General features: G+C 42.5%; 1 protein-coding gene and 2 pseudogenes across 1 annotated transcript; 1 reads left to right on the forward strand and 2 right to left on the reverse strand.

Annotated features, from left to right (window-relative positions):
• Positions 1-972: 972 nt before the first annotated feature.
• LOC136490223 (uncharacterized) lies at positions 973-2,033 on the forward strand. The gene has a single exon (XM_066486709.1). It carries the CDS (start codon positions 1,040-1,042, stop codon positions 1,772-1,774), a length of 735 nt encoding a protein of 244 aa, XP_066342806.1. The 5' UTR covers positions 973-1,039; the 3' UTR covers positions 1,775-2,033.
• Positions 2,034-9,519: 7,486 nt separating this feature from the next.
• LOC136488626 (uncharacterized) lies at positions 9,520-11,129 on the reverse strand (annotated as a pseudogene).
• A 76-nt stretch (positions 11,130-11,205) lies between these two features.
• Positions 11,206-15,381, reverse strand: LOC136488627 (uncharacterized; annotated as a pseudogene).
• Positions 15,382-19,144: the final 3,763 nt, after the last annotated feature.

Raw genomic sequence — 19,144 nt, forward strand, 5'->3', positions numbered from 1 at the left:
TCAGAATGGGAGACTGAAGAGATGGTTTAGCGTGTGATGTTGCATTTGTTTTGGTGACCAAGTCTCGTATTGGGGTCGTCACTATTTATGTATTTTTTACGGAATCTGGTACAGACACTGACGTTCACGTACACACAAGTTATTCCTTATGACTGTTTCATTAGTAAATTATGAGCTAACTCTAAGCATATTATTTCGTATTTTAATATAACAGATAGAAAAGCTATGTCTTTGATCAAGACGTACTCATCTACGTATTTTAAGATTACGTGAGTGTGCTATGCAGGGCTATTCATGTTATGAGTTATGTGCCAAAATTTAACATCAGTGAAGAAGTTGTCTTGGAGCTAGTAAATAGCTCATATTATCGAAGCTGCCCTTAGCATCTCCGAAAAGACTAAGCGGGACATACGAATCTCGAGATTAACGAAATTATCACAGATGGCATCTCGTTATTGACAGGGCATCATCTATCATTGAAAAAGCACCATCTTTAAATTCTAAAATAAATTTATACAAATATGAACACCCATGTTAATTCGAAAACCATTACAAAATAGTGCTGTTAAATTTTCAAATAAATTCATACAAATGCAAACACTAATGTCAAATCAAGGATTTGAATCTAGCTAGACACAGATTTAACCGCTAAGAAACATAACTAACTAAACTACGCTTAGTTCGTGAGGCCACTATATATCACTAAACTACTACTTCTAGTGCTAGAGACGTGCTCATTCTGCTGGACGATTCATTTGATGTTGGTTGGGACTGGAACTGGCAACTGAGCTAAGTGGCTGGGGAAAAATCGTGTTGCAAAGTGGACGTCTACGTCTCAGTTTTTTTTTTTTTTTTTTGGCTTGCCTACGTGTCTGTTTTGAGACCACACTTACAGTCTCACGCGTTGGTCTTTGACCGCCTGCTTTTCTAACGCGTTGGACCAAGTCGTCGCTCTATTGTTTACAAATTCAGAGCTGCAGGATACGAGTGGCAGGCAGGCGTAGATCAAACAAAACCAAGCAAGCCAAGCTAGCCAATCATGAGGATGTTCGAGTTCGAGGAGCTTCCAGCGGAGATCACCCGCGACGCGCACCTGGCGCACGCGCTGAAGCTGGTGACCACGGACGGCGCGCCGTTCCGGTGCGACGGGTGCAAGGAGCCCGGCAGCGGCCAGGGGCGGCGGTACAGGTGCGGCGAACACGGCTGCGACTTCGCCCTCCACGTGGCCTGCGCCCTGGCGGCGCCCACTCTGAAGCACCACCCCCTGTTCGGCGACGGCGTCGAGTTCGAGCTCCTCGCAGAGGCGCCGCCGCCCGTCGACAAGACGTTCTGCAACGCCTGCGGGCTCCGGGCGCCCGGCCTCGTCTACCACTGCTTTGACAGGGACCTGGACCTCCACCCGACCTGCGCCGCGCTCAAGATGGAGATGAGCGCCTTCCTGGGCGGCCACCTGCAGGCCCAGCTCTGCTGGGAGTCCGCCGAGCACCGCTGCGTCGCCTGCGACGGCGGCGGCAAGAAGCAGTTCTGGGCGTACCGCTGGGGCTACGGCGGCACGCACGCGTACCTGCACGTAGCGTGCATGAAGAGGATCGCTTTCCAGAGCTGGGAGCAAGCGTACCAGGCCAGCGTCGGCGGCGGCCTCGTTGAGGCCAGCGTGCCGACGATGACGGCCGTGCTGCAGAAGAAGCGCACCGACGAGTATACGGGCGGCGTTAAGATTATCGACACGGGCATCCGCGGCCAATACTTTTTCAGTTCAACTAGGGGTACTTAAATTGTTATTAGTGTAGTTTATTACACACAAAAAATACTACTAGTACAAAAGTGCTGACGTGGTAGTGAATAAATATACTGCCGGCCTGTGAATCAAGCCAACGACTACCTGTTGTGTACCCGTAGAATGCCACGTCAGCTGTGCTTAATTTGCTAAGTCTTTTTAGGTATACAATATAAGTGTACCACCAGATGCGTTTGTCCACGTCAGCTGTGCTTAATTTGCTATCTCAGTATGTTTGCTCGATGACTTCAATTTATTATATTGTCTTGACCATTGTTCGTGTGCAATTATGTTGTTGCCTTTGTTATGCATCTGTTTCATTTGTGATATACTTCCTTTATTCTGAAATATAATGTATTTTAGGTGTCCAAAATTAAACTATCCTAAATTTATTTAATCAAAATTATAGAGCACTAGCTAATACAAAAAAAACATTTTTTGACATCTCATAGGTTACATGCCATAGTTTTGTTAGCTACTATTTGGTTTGCTGCCGTAACTTTGGTGTGCCACACTTTCTTAACACCATGTCTCACATGTCATAGAACCATTTTTTTTGCCAAACTTTTCCACAAATTGTTAGAAATTTAGGCAATTTCAATATTAATTTAATCCAGAAAAACACTAAGAATAAGTTTGTTGTCTCATATATGTGCACGCGTGATCTAAATGACATGAACATGTAGATGATACTAATAATCATGATTTTAACCGCTAAAGATAAGAGATGCATTAGAACATACCCAGCGACGCCAGGGACAGTTGCGCTAGGCAACATAGCGCCTATTGATGTAGTTGTTCCGCTCGATGCAGTTTAGAGAGGTTGCAGTGCCGATCTCCCGCCGCAGCCACGAACGTCGGGAAGAAGATGAGGTTGTCAAACGATCGAGTAGTCGCTTAGTCACTCCCCAAAAACCTGATGGTCGCCCTTCACCCGAGCAGGTGACCACAAAGATGATTCGGTTTCGGAGTCCTGCTCTTCCTATTCCCGTGCTCGCAGGAACCGGGACAGGAAGGATTGGCCGCAGCGAAAGCAGTGGATGTGTTTGTGCATGAGAGAGTAAGAGAGCTGAATGTTGAAGCAAGTCTCACATTTTATCTCGCAGCTAGGACTTGCCCGCATGACGGAAGGGGACAACATGTGCTCGCGTCTGCGTCATAATCCCCCGGCGTGTCCCATCAGCCGGCCCCCGGTGCACCCTCTTCGTCGGCCCTCGCTGCGCCCCCTCCAGAAGGATGCAAGCCAACAAAAGGCGAGGAGGAGAGACACAAGGCGAGGCAGCATAAAGCAAGGAGGAAGATGCAACACCCGATCTACTTTTGAAACATCCAGGTATAACACTTGCAGCATACGTGTGAAGACAGATGAAACATTTAAAACATGCGTCTAAAACACTTGCAAAAACACTTGAAAACAATTGCAACACATACGCAATATCCAGATAAAATGCTTGCAAAATATGTGTAAAACATATGCAACATACAGATAATCACACTTGCAACATACATGATACGTCTAAAAAGCAAATGAAACATTGAGAACATATGTTTGCAACATACGTGTACAACTATTGTAACATATGCAACATCTTGATCTACTTTTGCAACATCCATACGAAACACTTGTAACATACCTCTGAGACATATGAAACACTTTCAACATGCGCTTTTAGCGTAAGCGCAATGTCACCTTGGACGAACGGAGCTCGACACCGGCACGGAGCTCGATGCTGCGAAGTGCGTGGAGGTCGCCAGTGTAGAGCTCGTCGCCGGCGCAAACCTCAGCAGTGGCCGCGACAGGTGGATGGAGCGCGGCCGCGACGAGAGGCACGAGTACGGGCAGGGGGCGGCGCTGGCGAGCAGCGCGGGCAAAATCCGTCCTGCTACCGCGAGCGGGGACACACAACATATAGCGGCACGAGCGACGCGAGCATGTGGATGAGGATGAGCCACGTCCGGACGGGAAGTTAGGGGACAGACGACCGAGCCATATCATTATCGTAAATAAAATTAAATAAATTCCAAGCATCTGAAAGTCCTCTCCCTTAATCATCCTAATGTATTCGGTCAAGAAATCAATCCCAGCAGCATCCGTTGGTCAAACCCCCCACACCATCTCATGTGCGCTGTAACGTGTCCTCTTATCTATTTTTTTTCTTTTTTCTCTCTTTTTCTTTTCTTTCTCATCCTTTATTTACTTGTCAGATCTCCATCTTATCCAACCACATCGGTCCTTCCGACGTCAGCCTCAGCCCAATCCGTGCCGCCCAACGCACAACACACACGGTCGCCCAGAGATAGGGACGTCCCGCGAGGATTCTCGCCCGCGCCACCTCTGCCCCACTGCTCCCCACGCCGGCCTCTGCTCGCAGTCTCGCGCCGCCTCCCCACGCCAGCCTCTGCTTGCGGCCACGCGCGGCCTCCAGCTCTCCTCGCGCTGGCCTCCGCTCGCGTCGCCTGTACCACTCCCTATGCCAGACTCCCTCGCGGATCTGAGGGCGGCCAGCGGCGCCGGCGCTGGGGAGGAGGACTTCCAGGCGGCGGTGGCTGAGGCGAGCCGCCGCGGCATGGTCACGCCCCCGCCGAGAAGCTGGCCGAGAGGGAGACCCACCAGGGCCAGCAATGGCGGCCACGCGAGCTCCGTCCGCAGCGGCGGTGGCGGCCGCGTGAGCTCCGTCCACGCCAGCGACGGCGTGGTCTGCGCCGGCCGCGCCGGTGGTCGGCCAAGTGGAGGAGCACTTCCGTTGATGGCTCAATTTATGGATGGGTTGTATTTGCTTTAAGGTGTGATTTCTGATTGAATTAGCAAATATATCCGTACGTTACAGCAGAACCCAATACGTATTTGAATCGCATTTTATACTATTGTTGTATGTAAGTTGTTGTAACTTTTATGAGCAAAAATCGCAAGTCGAGGCCAAATACGGAACATTTAAGGCGTAAGAGCAGGATAGAGTTACAAAAACGGAACATTTTTGGCGTAAGAGAAAAATAGAGTTATCATATATTATATTAAGATTAGGTTTATTTTATTGACATGTGGATGATGACTCGAGCCTCAAAAGCCAGTTTCTAGAAGGGACGGAATTTTTTTTCTTTAATATTATGTATATATAGGTTTATAGATATAGATTAGATTGGTTGAGTTCCAAGTCATAGCTGTTCAGCTGCTCGTATCAGCCGCTTCTAGGTCAACGCTACAGTAAATATGAGGAGACAAACAGCCATAGCAGCACAGCCTGCCGAATAGGCCCTTTATTAAGAAGAGAGTTAAAAGATTCAAAATACTATATTTATTATTTATCTTTTTTTATATTTATAGAAAAAAATAGGAGACAATAAAGAGGAAAAAAAAACGTGGAACCATAGGTATATAGATATAGATTAAATTGGATGATAAATTATTTTATATTCAATCATGGATTATTTTTTTCTATTTATAAGAAAAAATGGGAGACAGAAAAGAAGAATAGAAAAGGTCATGGAACATAGGTATATAGATATAGATTAGATTTGATGATAAGTTAGGTAAGATTTAAATTGGATGATAAATCATTTTATATTTCAATCATGGATTATTATTTTTTCTGTTTATAAGAAAAAAATGAGACAAAAAACAAGAATAAAAAAGTCACATAACCATAGGTATATAGATATAGATTAGATTGGATGATAAGCTATTTAAGATTTCAGTCATCATCGGATTATTTTATTACAGCGCCTATTGTGTTCCAGCGTAGCAGGTCCCAAACCCTAATAAAGGAGGAGGGTTGTGTTAAGCTTGGCGAGCCAACGTAAAAACTTAGCTACTCTTATGGAGATGAAACCCAAAAGAATCCCGTTGGGGCGTAGCTTGGAAAGCAGCTATTGACGTGCCTGAACCATGACTAGGAGCTCATGTTGGGTTTCAACTCTAACCTACCCTAACTTATTTGGGACTAAAAGGCTTTGTTGTTGTCGTCGTTGTTGTTGTAGAAAAGGGTAAAGAGTTTAAAGACCCATAATATATTTATTATTTTTATAAAAAGGTACAGGACAAAAAAAGTCACGTACACACCAGAACGGTGGGAGGAGGTAACGAAAAAAATGAAAAAGAAAGGGCATGTAGACGGAAAAGTTGGAAACAACGGTGGTTCACGGAGAAAAACTTTGGCTCTTTAGTATTTGGTAAGGATATAAATTAGGTATAGATATAGAATATAGATATAGAAGATAGATATAGATACAACAACAATGTGCTAGTTTTTGTGCCTTTGTGGATACATACAGTAAACAATACGAAACAAGTCGTTCAAGCATTAAATATGAAGTACGGTTATTATTTATACACGTATGATGACGCAACTAACGGGAGTACGATTATTTATTCATAAACAACATGATGACGCAGCTAACACGAGTGCGATTATTATTTATACATCACGTGATAACGCAACTAACAGGCACAAGAAGACATATTGGTTTCCTAGGACAACACTCTTTGGTTGAGCGCACCTTGTGGCACATCACTTGCCTCCTCCTCCACCGCCACCGCCACCGCCACCGCCTCCTCCACCTCCGCCACCGCCTCCTCCACCTCCACCGCCGCCGCCATCCTGCAGTCCCACTGCATTGTGTTGACGCTTAGCAACATCCACGTCCTTAGCAACCACGCTACCATGCACAGTGCTCTTGTTCCTAAGCACCATGGCATCGTGTCCCTCCCCAACATCATGCCGAAGGGGCACCGCGGAAGGTACCTCCCGCTCCTCCGTCAAAGTAAGCCGCAGGAGCAGCATGCCAACAATGAAGAAGAGGAGGCCGAGCCATGGGGTTCTCTTCCTCACTGACACCGTCATCTTCACCTTACACGAACTGACAATATGTGTTGCCTATCACTGCAAGGTTGACGTCGTCACCATACATGTTGAAGGTGGCCTGCACGACAGGCTATTTATCGGTTGATGGAGGAGGTGGGGGGGATTTCAGCCATGGAATTCATAATGGTAGGGGATCACTGTAGTTCATTAGTGCCGCTAAGCTACCTAAGCACTACACCACAGCCCTAGAATGGCGATGCACCATTGGTCGTTATAGGTGGATACAGCGACGCACTATCGGTTGGTATAGATCTATGCCGACACTTAACTGCTGCCGCTGAAAGTGGCGTCCAGATAGGGTTATAGCGACCGACATACTTTTAGTGACCGATAGTCTGATGAAATGCTGAAGCAATACCAACCAACAAGCTAATGGCATATAGTAGTTTTACCGTCCAATAGTTCAAGGCTAAAGGGATTTATACCAACCAACATTCCAACACATAGATCACATGACGCAAAAATACATTATTAATCTCACATTAACCAAATTACAGTATTCTTTTAGACATGAAACATACAAGGTCACATTCAACATGAGACACAAAATCGAGTCACAATGACATAGCTTAGATTTCATTCATGCCAATTGGTACATGTAATAGTCATGCTGGGTTGCACACCTCACAGTAACATGAGACACCAAATTACAGTATTCTTCACAACACACAAGTCTGGCTTGCACACCTCACAGCTAACATGCCCAAGGAGTTCTTTACAAAATGTTACATCATCCAAAGCAACTAGCATCCATCCCCAAGCAGTTCTTTACAAAGTGCTATATCATCCAAAGCAACTAGCATCCATCGATGTTTCATCTCTATCTTACAAAATGTTTGATCTGCTTGCTGACACAAAATAATCACGTTACATCAAGCGCCTTCCACCTGAAAAATCAAATCATATTTTTTAGTTCCAACTTGTACTGTAGTACTTTGTTCTGTCAGATGCAGCGTTCCAATTGTGCTTCTAGTAAACTGTTAATCTCACCAAGGCGTTTCTAACTAACAGAGACATTGATGGTAGTTAGTTGAAGCTGATAGTTAGTTCAGCCAAAGATAAATTTTGCATAATCAAAACCATTTTTTGAGCTATTGCTTTGTCTATCATAAAAGGCAAGATAAAGTTACTAAGAATAGCCATGAGCAGTTTTCTACCTGTCACTAAGATGGACTTGGCGAATCCACTGTTCATTATCTAATAGTTGTAACAAGTACATGCCTGTGGTGATGTGGTCAAATTGCTATTTTTAATCAATCAAATACATGTCGAGGACACTTAAAAAGAAGCATAATGTTAGTGAAAAACACAGGGTTTTTTTTCAATCTGTGGATAGGGAGAACTCATTGGACCATCGCCACCGTGTCATGGTTTTGAAGAATATATGCAAGAACTATTTCTCGTTTATGAAACAATTAATCTTAGATTAAAGAAAGAAACATAATATCATTCTCATGCTGATTAAAATAGGCTTGCACTAACTGCTATTTTTTGCAGTAAGCAAAACTACCATACAGCTTTGCAAGACGGAGACACGTCTAAAACTTAACAAAAGCAGGCATCACCGATATATGTAAATAATGTAATTTATTACATTGCTTTTATATGCAATAGCTGTACTCTTCATGGCTTTATATCGCATACAAAAACAAGCAGGAAACTTTTCAGGGATTCACAGTTGTTGGCATGGGTTCCCTTTTTCCTCATTCCGATGATTCAGGGTTATTAACTTAGTTCAGTGGGTGAAAGAGGAGAACAGCAAGGGGGAGTCAGCCTTCGAGACAGGGCTGGGACACAGGTAACGTTTATGGTTACTGAAGCATCACAAATAACAGTTTGATGAATGTAAAATTCAGAAAAAAAAACAGCCCAACAAATACATTTAGATGGCAATGAATAAGAACAAGTAGTACCAAATTCTTTTGATAGTGTGTTGTATGCATAGCAGGGTGTGTTCAACATCACAAATTGCAGCCTGGTATAAGTAAAATTCAGGAAAAATACATACCTACAGTAGACTTGGATGAATGTGATGCCTTGCTGACGTTCAACTATTACAGATATCATTAATTAGAAACTTTGTTCACTTATCACATATATGAATAAAAGAAACAAAGGAAAGTTTAGTTTGTTACTCTGTTGTATGGCCACTGAATTGGCATTGACTTAGCATCAGCCAAAGTCTCAATGTCACCATAAGGGCGAGGTAGCACTGTATCCCTTTTAATCACAACCTTCACAACAACTTCACAATAGTGCTTTCCAAGAGGCTAGCCTCCTAATACATTGGTTGGATTTGTTGAAATGACTGTTGCCTTAGCCACAGCTTCTGGCCAAAACAAGGCATATTATGTGACCTCCTTTTTAACCTGAAATGGTTTATGCACTTGTCAGCAAAAATTGAACAAATATATAGAACTGCAAGAATTGAAAGCAAGGTTATATTAAGAAAAATTACAAGGTCAACAGGTGAAACACGAGGAGGTTTATTCTTCTTTCATGGGGCTACATTTTTATGGGACTAGTAGCGCTGCACTCCCGACGAAGATCAATTGATTTTCCTACAACACTGTGCACAGAGGAGACAGGAGCACGCTGCGTAGATGGGGTAGGAGTAGGCTGCACAGATGGAGAGGGAGCAGGCTGCATGGACGGGGCTACAGCTTCCTGCGCTGACGGGGCAGTTGCAGCTTCCTGCGCAAACGAGGCAGTAGCAGACTGCACAGACAGGGCATGAGCACGCTGCGCAGACAGGGCAGCAGCACGCTGCGTAGTTAGGAAGTTAGCATGCTACTCAGATAGGGCAGGAGCACGTTGCGCAGGCAGGGCAGCAACACACGTAGATAGGGCAGCAGCACGCTGCACAGATAGGAAATTAGCATGCTACTCGGATGGGGTAATATCTGCAAAAACATCATCTTCGTTATAGTGGTCGCAGTTTTCATTAATATCTGCAAAAACATCATCATCTTCAAATGGTTGAGCATGATGTGCCTCATCAACATGTTCTTTAGACCTTGGGCTCTACATAAACAATACAAGAGGGGTAATATGTATTATTCACATGTCACCATATTATCCGGCATAGGAAAGATAGATTATTCAATCATGACTTAAGTAATTCAAAGTCTTGAAGTTCTTTACCACATGGTTTTGTGAATTAGAACCATTGTGTGAGGCGATTTCCATATTTCTTCTTTCTTGCACTATCCTTGCCTCGTGCAGTTCCTCTTCCAATTCTTGTATGCGTCGTTCTAGAGAAGCTTTGTCACTTTCAACCTTTTTACGAGCTAGAACTTCCATTTGTAGCCTTGTTGGCTTGTAACACTTCAAACCAGGGGTACCAATATCTTGGGGAGTTGGTCTTAGACCCAAAGCATGAACACGCCCTCTTGGCTCCTTTTCTCCACAAGTAGCAGCAAAGACATCACCTTGCTGAATTGATCTTTCTGTCAACTCTGGGTGGGCTTCAACAACTGATTTAAGTTTGTTCTAGCAAAATGGAATATGGATGTTTATACACTAGAGAGAGATATTAGATACTAAAATTCTGTTATGGAAAAGTTACGGAAAAGAACTTACAATTATTGGCTCTGCTTGTTGGGATGGAACTCCATTTTTTCTTGTATGTGTTCTGATATAGATTTCATCTCTTCGAGGCACGCACCCTAGCTCTACACCCTAAAATTATTTTAATTCAATACTAAAACTGCAGCAAAATAATGCACTAAAATTGAATGCTAGAGATATTTTCTATACCATTTCATGCCTAGAACAAGCAAAGCTCTTGCTTCCTGATGTATGATGTATCCTCAACTTTGCACGATTAGCTTTGCATATTTCCATTCAAGCCTAGGATAGAAATTGTTAAATTCAACAAATATATTGTAGTCCAAATATGAATATATAAATTTTTTACTCCTTACTCCAAATTCAGGAGAGGTCCAGTGCTCAATGAGGAACCTCCAGTCACTAGGTTTAACTCTGTCACCATGTTTTCGCTGCAATACCTCAATTGTTACCTTTTCATCAAAAAAATCCTTCTTTAAGGTTGCTTTAAAATCCTTCCATTTCCTTGCAGCAGTGACCAGAAACCAGTTTTTGGTAGCCTCATCAACATCATAGAATTCCTAATTTTCCATCAATAGTAAATCAGTCCTTTGGGTAATAATCCAATACTCAGCATAAGAATGGAACAACCCACACTTCGTAGCAAATCAGTACAGAAAATAGTACATGATGTGTGGCAGATTTCAGCAATCAAGGTCCAAAGAATTGAAGAGGAAAAATACCTTTAAAGTATCCCACACTTGGTCTTTCTTTTCAACGTCAACAAGCCTCCAGTCCGAACACCCAACTGATAATGTATGTCTCACTAGAACGCCAATGGCACTAGAAAATTGTCTATAATTCTCTCCAATAGGCTGACCAAATTCATTGAGTATTATCTTGATCTTAGGCATGTTTAGTGTTCTTGCAAATATGTTGTCCATCCTAGTGATGCTTCTTTTCCTCTTCTTTGGCGGACTATTACAAAGATCTGTAGTAAACAATTTTAAATAAGAAGCATTAGTATAAAACATGTAATATGACAAGATATTTGTGATGTAGCAGGTCACACTCTACAAGACCTTCATCGTCGCATAAAACATCTCCAGATGGCTGGTACTCAGGATCTTCTTCAATCTGCTCATTTGCATTTTCAGCACGATTTCTTTGTGACCTACGCAGATTGTGACCTACAGTTGCTGCGTCACTTGATTGTTGTGTCCTCTACAGAAAAGGCACAATAGTAAAAATATTTGTTAAGAAATATGCAATGATTGTCGTAGTAAATAAAAGTCTATACAAAACCTTTGTTCTTTTACTAGGTTGAACATTCTGCCCTGAACTGTTCATACGAGGCAGATTTAGAGCTTCAAGCTTCTGGTTATTGATTTCAATCTGGTCATCTCGAAGTTGCTCATACGGATTGACATGGATATCCTTATTATTTCTTTTTGGTCTTGACATGTTTTCTCCTATGAATGGACAAATAAATTAGCAATACTCACAGGAAAACAGTAGACACATTGTTTGATAAGACTTACTTTTTAGAACCTTTTTTAGACTTGTTTTGATCAACAATAATACCATCTATGTCTGTTCTAATAGAAGGGACAACCCCATTAACAATATCCACAGTCACATCACGATTTAGATTAGGCAGGTACACAACTGGTCCATTATCATTATTTATGTCCTCATCCTCCAAATTATCAAAGTCAAACACATCTCTTTGGACTGACTGAACAACAGCAACCCAGCCAGTATCAATTGCTTCAGGGACATAGTATACTTGAACTGCCTGTGATGCTAGAATGAAAGGCTCATCAGATATCTTTTCACCTGTATTGAATAAATGCCTAAAATTCACAGTTGTGGTCCCAAATTGATCCGTTTTTACCCATTTGTTTTGCACACGGTTGTCAACCCAATCACACTTGAAAAGCACCACATTTCCTTTGTGGTGATAGTTCAGTTCAAGAATTTCAGTTATAATACCATAATATGTCTTGCTTCCTATTATAATGTTATCATTATTGTCACTTTCAAAGCTTGATGACTCAGCAACTAGAGCAACCCCACTATTTTGAATAGGTCTACCCTCATCACAGGATAGTGTGTGAAAGTTGAATCCATTTATGTTATAGCTACTATACTTATGTGCAAACATCATAGGCCCCTTTGCTAAAATTTTTATCTCATCTGGTGCTTCCTCTCCCATTTCTTCCACTTGTGATTTTTAAACTATAATTAATATAAATGCCAAATCCACATTAACTAACTTGTGTTAAGTTTTATTATTACTTACATGCAACCTAAACCACTCATGAAAGGATTCATGATGCATGCGACTGATGTCCTGTCCATTTCGAATACCAATTGATGATAGATAGTGAGCATGCTTGCTGCAAGGTCCATCATTTTATCACTTTAGTATGCAGAGAAAACCCATCATGTGATGTAAAGTGTGACAATGGGTCTAGATAACTTACTCCAAGTAAGGCTGTATATTGTCATAGTTGAACAAAACATATCTATGGGCTTGCAGCCATGTCTTGTGATCTATACTCACTATGCACTTTCCGCCCAATCCTCGACCAATGCTACGAAAGAAAGGAGTTGTACTACAATTTTCATTTCTAAATTGATGGCTAGTCCCATCATGTAAGTAGCGAGAACAAAGTGTAAGGCATTCTGTAAAATTAGACCACTCCATAATTGATCCCTTAGGGTGACTTTTTGTACGAACAGAACCCTTCAATCTCATCAGATACCTATACACAAATAATAGGCACATTGATAATGTCATAAAACTAATAGGTACCTAATTTAGTTCAGTAGTATGCCTAATTAAATTACCTCTCCATAGGCCACATGCTGCGAAAATGAACTGGTCCAGCTATCTTTGCTTGAGCAGGAAGATGAACCATCAAGTGTACCATGATATCGAAAAAGGATGGAAGGAATATAGTTTCAAGAAGGCTCAAGGTTTTAGCTATTTCAACCTCTAAACTTTCCATATCACCTATTCGAATGACAGGGGAGGAAAGTTTCTTGAAAAAAATTACATATACGGATCACTGCAGCACTCACAATTTTTGGCAATATTTTTCTCACACAAAGTGGAAGCAAGTGTTGTAAAATAATGTGGCTCTCATGACTCTTAAGCCCAAATATCTTCCTCTCATTAACATGTACATTATGACGTATATCAGATGCATAACCATGAGGAAACTTCACCCCTTTTAGTACTTTACAAAATAGTTTCTTCTCATTAGGACTCATTGAGTATGGTGCTAGTGGTAAATAAAGTTGGTCTTCCACTTCAACAGGGTGGAGATCACTTCTAATACCAAGAACTTGAAGGTCCAAATGGGAATTCAAATTATCCTTGGACTTCCCATCTATGCCCATGAATGTATTAACTAAGCTTTCACTCACGTTTTTCCCTATGTGCATGAAGTCAATTATGTCACAATATTAAATCTTTCCAATATGGAAGTTCAAACCAAATAGATCTCCTTTTGAATATGACCAAAGGCTCTCCTTCCTTGCATCTCTTGGTTGCTGGTTTCGTTCCAAAAGGATCCTTCCCAAAAACTGTATTAAGGTCTTTAGTGCACTCCAAAACCTCCTCCCCAGAAAGTGGAGTAGGTGCTGCCCTAAACTCAGTTTTACCACCAAATTTATTAGCATCAAACCTAAATGGGTGGTCTTCAGGCAGGAATATGTGATGACCCATATAACAAGTCTTGGTATCATTACCAAGTCTAAGTGAACATGTATAGCTGTGGCAATCAGGACATCCGGCTTCACCGGATGTCACAGACCCGAACACATAGCCTAAACCTAGGAAGTCAGTAATAGTCCATAATACTGCTGCCTTCAACTGAAAGAACTCACCCTTCAAAGCATCATATGTTCTAACTCCCTTGGTAAACAGATCTAACAGATCTTGAACTAGTGGCTGATAATAGACATCCATATCACTACCAGGAGCATTTTTACTATGAATCAACAAAGAAAGGATGAAATTTGATTTCTTCATGCACATTGAAGGTGGAAAGTTGTAGGGAATACAAATACCAGGCCAAATGCTATAGCTAACATTCATGGTTCTAAACTGATTAAAACCATCGGTGGCAAATGCTAGACGGATATTTCGACTATCTGCAGCAAAATCTGGATGTTTCTTATCAAAGTCTTGCCATAGTGGTGAATCTACAGGATGCCTAAGCAGACCATCCTTTTTATGGTCTTCATCATGCCATCTCACTATACTTGCTGTTTTAGAGGATAGAAATTTCCGTTTTAGACATTTCTTTATTGGAAAGTAGCAGAGAACCTTTTTAGGAACCTTATATACATGTTTTCCATCTAGGCTCTTCCTTACTGATTTGCACCGAGAAGCCTTACATTTTGGACATGAATCCAACGCCTCGTTATCTTTCCAAAATAGAATGCAGTCGTTATCACAAGCATGAATCCTAGTGTATCCGATTCCTACAGATTTTACCAATTTCTTAGCTTCATGAAAGTTTCTAGGCAGTGTCGAACCCTCAGGTAGTGCATCATTAAGTAGATCTAGTAGCAGGTTAAAACTCTTATCACTCCACCCTCCAAGGAGTTTGGTGTGGAGTAATCTAATTAGGAAACGCAGTTGTGTATATTTCTTGCAATTAGGGTATAACTCTTTGCTATTCTCTGCTACTAACTTCTGAATGGCAACTAGCTCCTCACAGGGTTCTAGGTCTGAATTGTTGTCATCAAAATCCCCTTTATCATCTAAACCAGCCGCTAAGTCCCTAAGCAAATCAGAGATGTTATCATCTTCGTCAGTCTCCTCCATAAGTTCAACACCATCATAGTTTCCATGATTTAGAGAAGAGCTAACTTCTCCATGTAAGGTCCATGTTCTATACCCTTTTAGAAACCCATCACATATCAAATGCTCACGTACTTCACTTCCCTCCCTCCAAAATGAGTTAACACACTTTCTGCAAGGGCATAGTATCTTGCTTCCTACCGCTGAATTCTCAAATGCAAAAGCTATGAAATTGTTCACCCCTTGTTGATATATCTTGGTGTGCCTACATACAGTTTTTAAGTTAATTCCCATGTTAACTACAAATAGAACTTTCAGTCTTTGTGAAATAAGTCTTTATACCTAACATCATTATCGATCCATGATTTATCCATTCCCCTTTGTGAAAGATCAAGCAGCTTTAGAAATGAACTATAAAATAAAAAAAGACCATAAGCAGCAAAGAAGCTACATACTTTGACAATCCTGCTCATATCCATGAATCCACATAACAGTTTTAATTTAAACACGATTGTCGTGTTCATGTCCACAACAATATTAAAAAAGATGGCCTACAGAAAGAGGATCATACCAGTACGCACAAGAAGAGCAACTGCCAACGTTGTGGCTGTTCAAATAATCTCCAAAAGATTGCAAGTTGCCCACTTTGGCTCTAGACTGGGGTAGACAGACCTGTGCAGATTCTTTCAGCTACACGTCCAACGCACCATGGCAGCTGTAGTGTTAATACACATGGCATCAGATCAGTACATGTATAAGTATGTTGAGACATGGATTGCAAAACAAAGTAGTGCAGTAAATTGATTATGCCAAAAAGATAATAGTCTGCATTTCTATTTTCTATTACTTTGCACAGGAACTTATATAGGGTGACAAGCTAGAGTAACATGAAAAATTGAGATCAGGCTACTGCCCACAAAATCATATCATCATTTAGCACATCTGGTCTGTCAGCGCGTGTGTGCCATGACAAAAACCGATTTTCAATGGAGGTATGTAGAAATGTACAATGCAAACATATTGGTTATCAATAAACAATGTTATACAACTGAATCATGGGAAACACTGGGGATAATACTATACGGCAAGCTTAAATGTAAACACACACATTATTTATATACATTTCTATAGATGTAGAGGATAACACTATATGGCAAGCATTGAATGTAATAGCAGGAAGACACATACGTACGTTTCTATGGGGAACTGCAGCTGACAGGGAGCGATAAAGGGGTTTCTACGGAACCTATTGAATATTAGATGATGCCCTGTCTGATCTGCAGAACCTCGAATGGCACCAGTGTACATGCGCAAATAAGGAAGTTTTATGGCACAGTCTCGACTTCAAAGAGTTCTGTGTGAGACGTGAATAGAAAGCATGTCCATTTGTCACTTTAGATTTGATATCTTTGCAATATGCTGCTGGATTCCAGCTATATACACGCTATCACTGCTTTTTGATTAATAAAAAAAAACAAAAATGCAGACTTAGGGAGAAGAGTAGCAGACATACACGAGAGTAGCAGACTTACAAAAATGCAGACATGTTCTTCTAGGGAAATGACGAAGAAGAGTAGTCCACACCACACGCCTACCAATCGTCTCTTATGGAACTATCGCTCCTAAATAGAATAGTGTAATCCAGGTGTAGATTTGGCAAACTAGCGTACAGCGACGGGGGGGGGGGATTTGTGTGGCCGTATGTAAGGGCGTTTTGGAGGAAGGGAAGGGAGGATTTGGTTGGACTTGGCAAGGGCGCGGATTTGGGCGGCCGTGCAGGGTTGGCACGCAACGCGAATCACGCGGCGGCGGCGGTGGCAGAGTTGGGCGGCGGAGGAGTTGGGCGGTGGTGGCGGCTGCGGAATTGGGCGGGCATGCAGGGATTTGGTGGGCGGCTGAGCTGAGATGCGGCAGCGAAGTTGGGCGGCGGCGGCAGCTGCGGATTTGGGCGGGCGGGCAAGGATTTGGTGAGTGCGAGACTTGCGGTGGAAGCGGCGGCAGATGAAATCTGAAGATGCACCTGAAGACTGAAGCGACCAAGAGTTAGGGTTTGGAGAGATCGTATTTGGGCCCGACAGTTTTGCCGCGAATGGGCCCTGTTTCATTTTCAGTCTCCCGCGAACCTGTCTTCTTTTATTTCCACACCGCGCGCCAAAGGCACGGCCCTATACCGACCGAAGGTGTGTCCTCTATACTGATATAAACCGACCAACTGTTTGACTGTATAGGTAAATATCTATACCGACCGATGGTTTATCGGAACATGTACATTTACCGACACTTGATCCATGGGCTAGCTATACCGACCGACGGTTCAACGGTAGTAGTATATTTATAATGACACACATGTGACGATATATTAGTGTTGTGGTGTAGTGAAGCTTGATCGACAAGCTGGGGACATGGTGGCATATGACCCGGCAAATCAAACCAGGCTAAATTCTTTGGCACACACATATACAACGTGATCGGCTGGGGCTGGCTGGCTGGCTGGGCTGGCCAGCCCCCTCACATGGACATTGTTCCAATGAACCGGCCAGCAATACTTCTCTCTCACATAAATGAACCAGCAACGATACGAACCAGCCAACCGAACAGGCTGATATATGCCAATCTAATCGCCCCGCCCGTCCTGTCTAGCTACATAGCCTACGTCTATACGGCATCTGCCCACGTCTACCCGATTGTCATTTCTACGGCTATGACATGCACGCGTACGTCTGCGGAACTGGAAACGGAAGCAAGAAGTCCGAAGTCCGCAGCTACACGGAATGCTAAGGTGCTAGCCACCTCGCCGTTTATTTGTGTCGAAAAAAAAGTATAGAAACGTTCACGTGCAGCGTCGACGCCGGCCTCGTACTGGGTCACCAAGGACGCCGGGAGGGTCGCCGCCTCGTTCGACCACGAGGACGAGCGCGTCAAGCTCACCGCGCCGTTGCCGATGGTACACGGGCCTGGCAGTGGCTACGTCCTTCGCCTGACGGAGGTCCGCGCGGACGATGATCACAATTACAACCGGAAGCACATGATCGCGCACAGGATGCGCAGCGAGGAGGTTGCAGAGCCGCGAGGTGACGTCCCTGCGGATCAGGGAGCAGGGAACGGTGGCGGCCTACTGCAAGGGCTTCTTGATTTCTACTTGATGCTTTTAGCTAGTCTGGATCATAGCCTTTGATTATTCGGTAGCGAGTCTCTTTCACTCAGACATTTCATTCAGTATATATATTACCATTGGCTGTAAATTTGCCAGAAGCAAATTGTTTGGTCGGTTGTATATCTTCAAGATTTGGAATCGTCATTATTTTTTTTCAAAAAAATGTTTAAAAATATGTTTCCATTTAAATGAAAAACTAAAGAGCACATTGAGTGTTTTAAACAGCTTTTTAAAACTGTACAGTTTTTTAACCACGACAAACTAAATCACTTTCTTGGAAACAAGTCTATGAAACATCTTGTCAAAAACTAAGAGCTCAAAGGGTTTTTACTTTACCGAATTGTAAGCGGTTTTTACCGGTTTAGATATGAAAATAATGGTCTGGCATATCCCATGCAAAAATCCTAGATCCGCCACTAGCCTAAACCAAGATCTTGTATAAAAAATGGATATGCTTACATATGAGCATATGCAATGAATTTAGCAAAAAATAAGGAAAAAAAACACACTACTACAGAATGGACTTGTTGTCCCGGGCGGTAACAGCCTTTAGTCCCGGTTACCGCGCCGGGACAACGATCCCGGGATTAAAGGTGGAACCTTCAGTCCCAGGTCATCGAGCCGGGACTAAAGAGGGACCTTTAGTCCCGGCTGGTAACACCAACCGGGACTAAAGGCCCTCCAGCCGAGCAAACCTGGCGCACCCTTTAGTCCCGGTTTGTAACACCAACCGGGACTAACGGTTCACCCTTTAGTCCCAGTTGGTAACCCCAACCGGGACTAAAGGTTCCTTTTCTTTTTTTTGTTTAATTTGTTTTCAGTTCAGTTACACGTATTTGTTTAATATATAATATGTTTTTATGTACGTATTCTACACTGCTAATATAAATACACGCATGCGTATAATTACATCTAATTCTCATCTTGAGCATTATTATATTCGAATAAAGTATGAAACTATATATATTATAGATATATATATA

The sequence above is a fragment of the Miscanthus floridulus genome, chromosome 10, assembly GCF_019320115.1.
Source record: "Miscanthus floridulus cultivar M001 chromosome 10, ASM1932011v1, whole genome shotgun sequence".
Lineage (NCBI taxonomy): Eukaryota > Viridiplantae > Streptophyta > Magnoliopsida > Poales > Poaceae > Miscanthus > Miscanthus floridulus.